A 2,132-nucleotide genomic window follows, 5' to 3' on the forward strand; every position below is an offset into this window, starting at 1 on the left:
GGTTCGCTCATCTCTAGTGGAGACTCAAATTGCCCAATAAGGGACTTCCATTGGAGTTCAGGTCAAGTCCGGGTTCCAAACCAAACTTTATCTAAAGTCATGATGATCCCGCCGAACCAAACTTCTCCGGGTTGGCTCATCTCTACTTTTATGTATCTAATAGCGACACAAAGGAGGCAGTATTCATGCATAGAATGAAAGACTATTACTGTATGGAGGCAGTAAAGGGCCCTATTAATAGTGAGGGAACTGTTACTATATTGGAACAACACAAATAGACTATTACTATTGAATGTAAATCATTTGGGGGTATTAGAATTGTCTAAAACCCTATAAATAACCATCTCACTATGGAGCACCAGAAAAGCAAGCAAGCCCAGATGTCTATATGTTCAATTCTTGAGACAAGATGTAATAGTGTTCATGAATCATGATAGTCTGGGACAGATGGAGAAGGAAAAAGGAGTCACTCCAACCAAAGAAGTCTGTGAGTCAATGGATTTACCTGTGTATAATCACTCTACTATCTACACAGCTGGTGTATGGTCACCGTATTAGTGTAATATTAGATTCAGTACAGTGTGTTTTTGTTTATTGTAAAATGTTTTTATAGCAGCATTTTTTGTCCAGTATATAGTGTGATTAGTAATTATTATTATTATTATTATTAATAATAATAAAATTAGTCTTGAAGTACTAGATCCTAGCATTGTGGTAGCCAAAAAACAAGCTGGTGGGGGAAGGGGGCCGCCTAGGTCCAGAAGTTGCCTTTGGGCCCAAAGATCTTTAGTTACATCCCTGGATGGAAAACGTTTCGATGAGAAGGTGCACTGTACTACTAAGCCTTGTGTGCACCGAGCACTTGTACTTAGTATGAATTCATATTGTGCTAACAGACTCCCTGAGCCATTACTACATTTTTATTTTTATTAATTTAGCCATAGCTTTCTTAATTACTGAGTTTCTTAAACTATATATTAAAGGGTTGAACATCGGTATGAAGACTGTGTAGAGCAGGGATATTACTTTTGTCCCTCCAACTGTTTGGATGGATTTTGTCTTTAGATAAGTTATAGTGGCAGTTCCATAGAATAAAGTCACAGATGTAAGGTGAGACCCACATGTAGAAAAGGCTTTCTTTCTCCCAACAGCAGAGGGAATTTTTAATATACTGTTAATGATACGGATATAGGACATCAGAATTAACAGGAACGGTAAAGGTATAACCAGAGAGCTATATACCAAAATAGCAATCTCATTAGCAAAGGTGTCAGCACAGGCCAACTTTACCACTGGTAGTATATCGCAAAAGAAGTGGTCAATGATGTTTGAAGAGCAATAAGGCAAACTAAAGACATAGGAAATCTGGATCAAGGACAAGAAAACCCCAGAAAGCCAGGACCCTAAAGAAAGCGCCAAACACTTAGTTTTAGTCATTATCGTCAGGTAGTGAAGGGGATGACAAATAGCCACAAATCGATCATATGCCATAAAGGCAAGAAGGAAACACTCTGTTGTACCAAGGAAACAGAAGAAGTACAGCTGAGCAGCGCATCCTATGAATGAAATGCCTTTATCCAAATGTAAAAAGTCTCTGAGCATCCGAGGAACTGTTACTGAAATGTAGAAGATTTCAGTGAAGGACAAACTGCGGAGGAAAAGATACATTGGCGAGTGGAGTCGTGATTCCAAGGTCACAATCAAAATGATCATCATGTTTCCCGTTAAGGTGAAAAAATAAATAATTAGAAACATTACAAAAAGCAATGGCTGATGGCTTGCTGTGAATCCCAGAAGAATAAAGCCACTCAAATGTGTCTCATTTTGTTTGGTCATTATTGACAATCTATGCAAAAAGATGGAAGAAGGTGAAGTTTAAGAACTGTCAATCATTAATGCTGAACTAGATTTTTAAGGGGTTGGTCACTATTTGGATCACCTCTTCCCAATTTTAATTAATTTTAATACATGTAAAATAAAAGCAGGCTGTACCCATCTCCGGTGCAGACCGCGTTCCAACGACATCAGCTCCAGGTCTCCTGGGGGTCGCTTGACATTGTTATACCATGTGAGCTCTGCGGACAGTCAACGGCTACTATTGGACCACTTCACTCACACTTCCCTTGAATGAA

The 2,132-nt window shown here is 38.8% G+C and overlaps 1 protein-coding gene across 1 annotated transcript; it reads right to left on the bottom strand.

The window, feature by feature from the left end:
• Window positions 1–912: 912 nt before the first annotated feature.
• Window positions 913–1,836, bottom strand: LOC142247273 (olfactory receptor 10A7-like). Its single transcript, XM_075319955.1, has one exon. The coding sequence runs from the start codon at window positions 1,834–1,836 to the stop codon at window positions 913–915; it is 924 nt and encodes a 307-aa protein (XP_075176070.1).
• Between the last annotated feature and the right edge of the window lie 296 nt (window positions 1,837–2,132).

Source organism: Anomaloglossus baeobatrachus, chromosome 1 (genome assembly GCF_048569485.1).
Source record: "Anomaloglossus baeobatrachus isolate aAnoBae1 chromosome 1, aAnoBae1.hap1, whole genome shotgun sequence".
NCBI classification, from domain to species: Eukaryota; Metazoa; Chordata; class Amphibia; order Anura; family Aromobatidae; genus Anomaloglossus; species Anomaloglossus baeobatrachus.

Excerpts from the sequence above, each read along its gene's own strand:
- LOC142247273 (XM_075319955.1), bottom strand. The coding sequence starts at position 1,836 with ATGACCAAACAAAATGAGACACATTTGAGTGGCTTTATTCTTCTGGGA.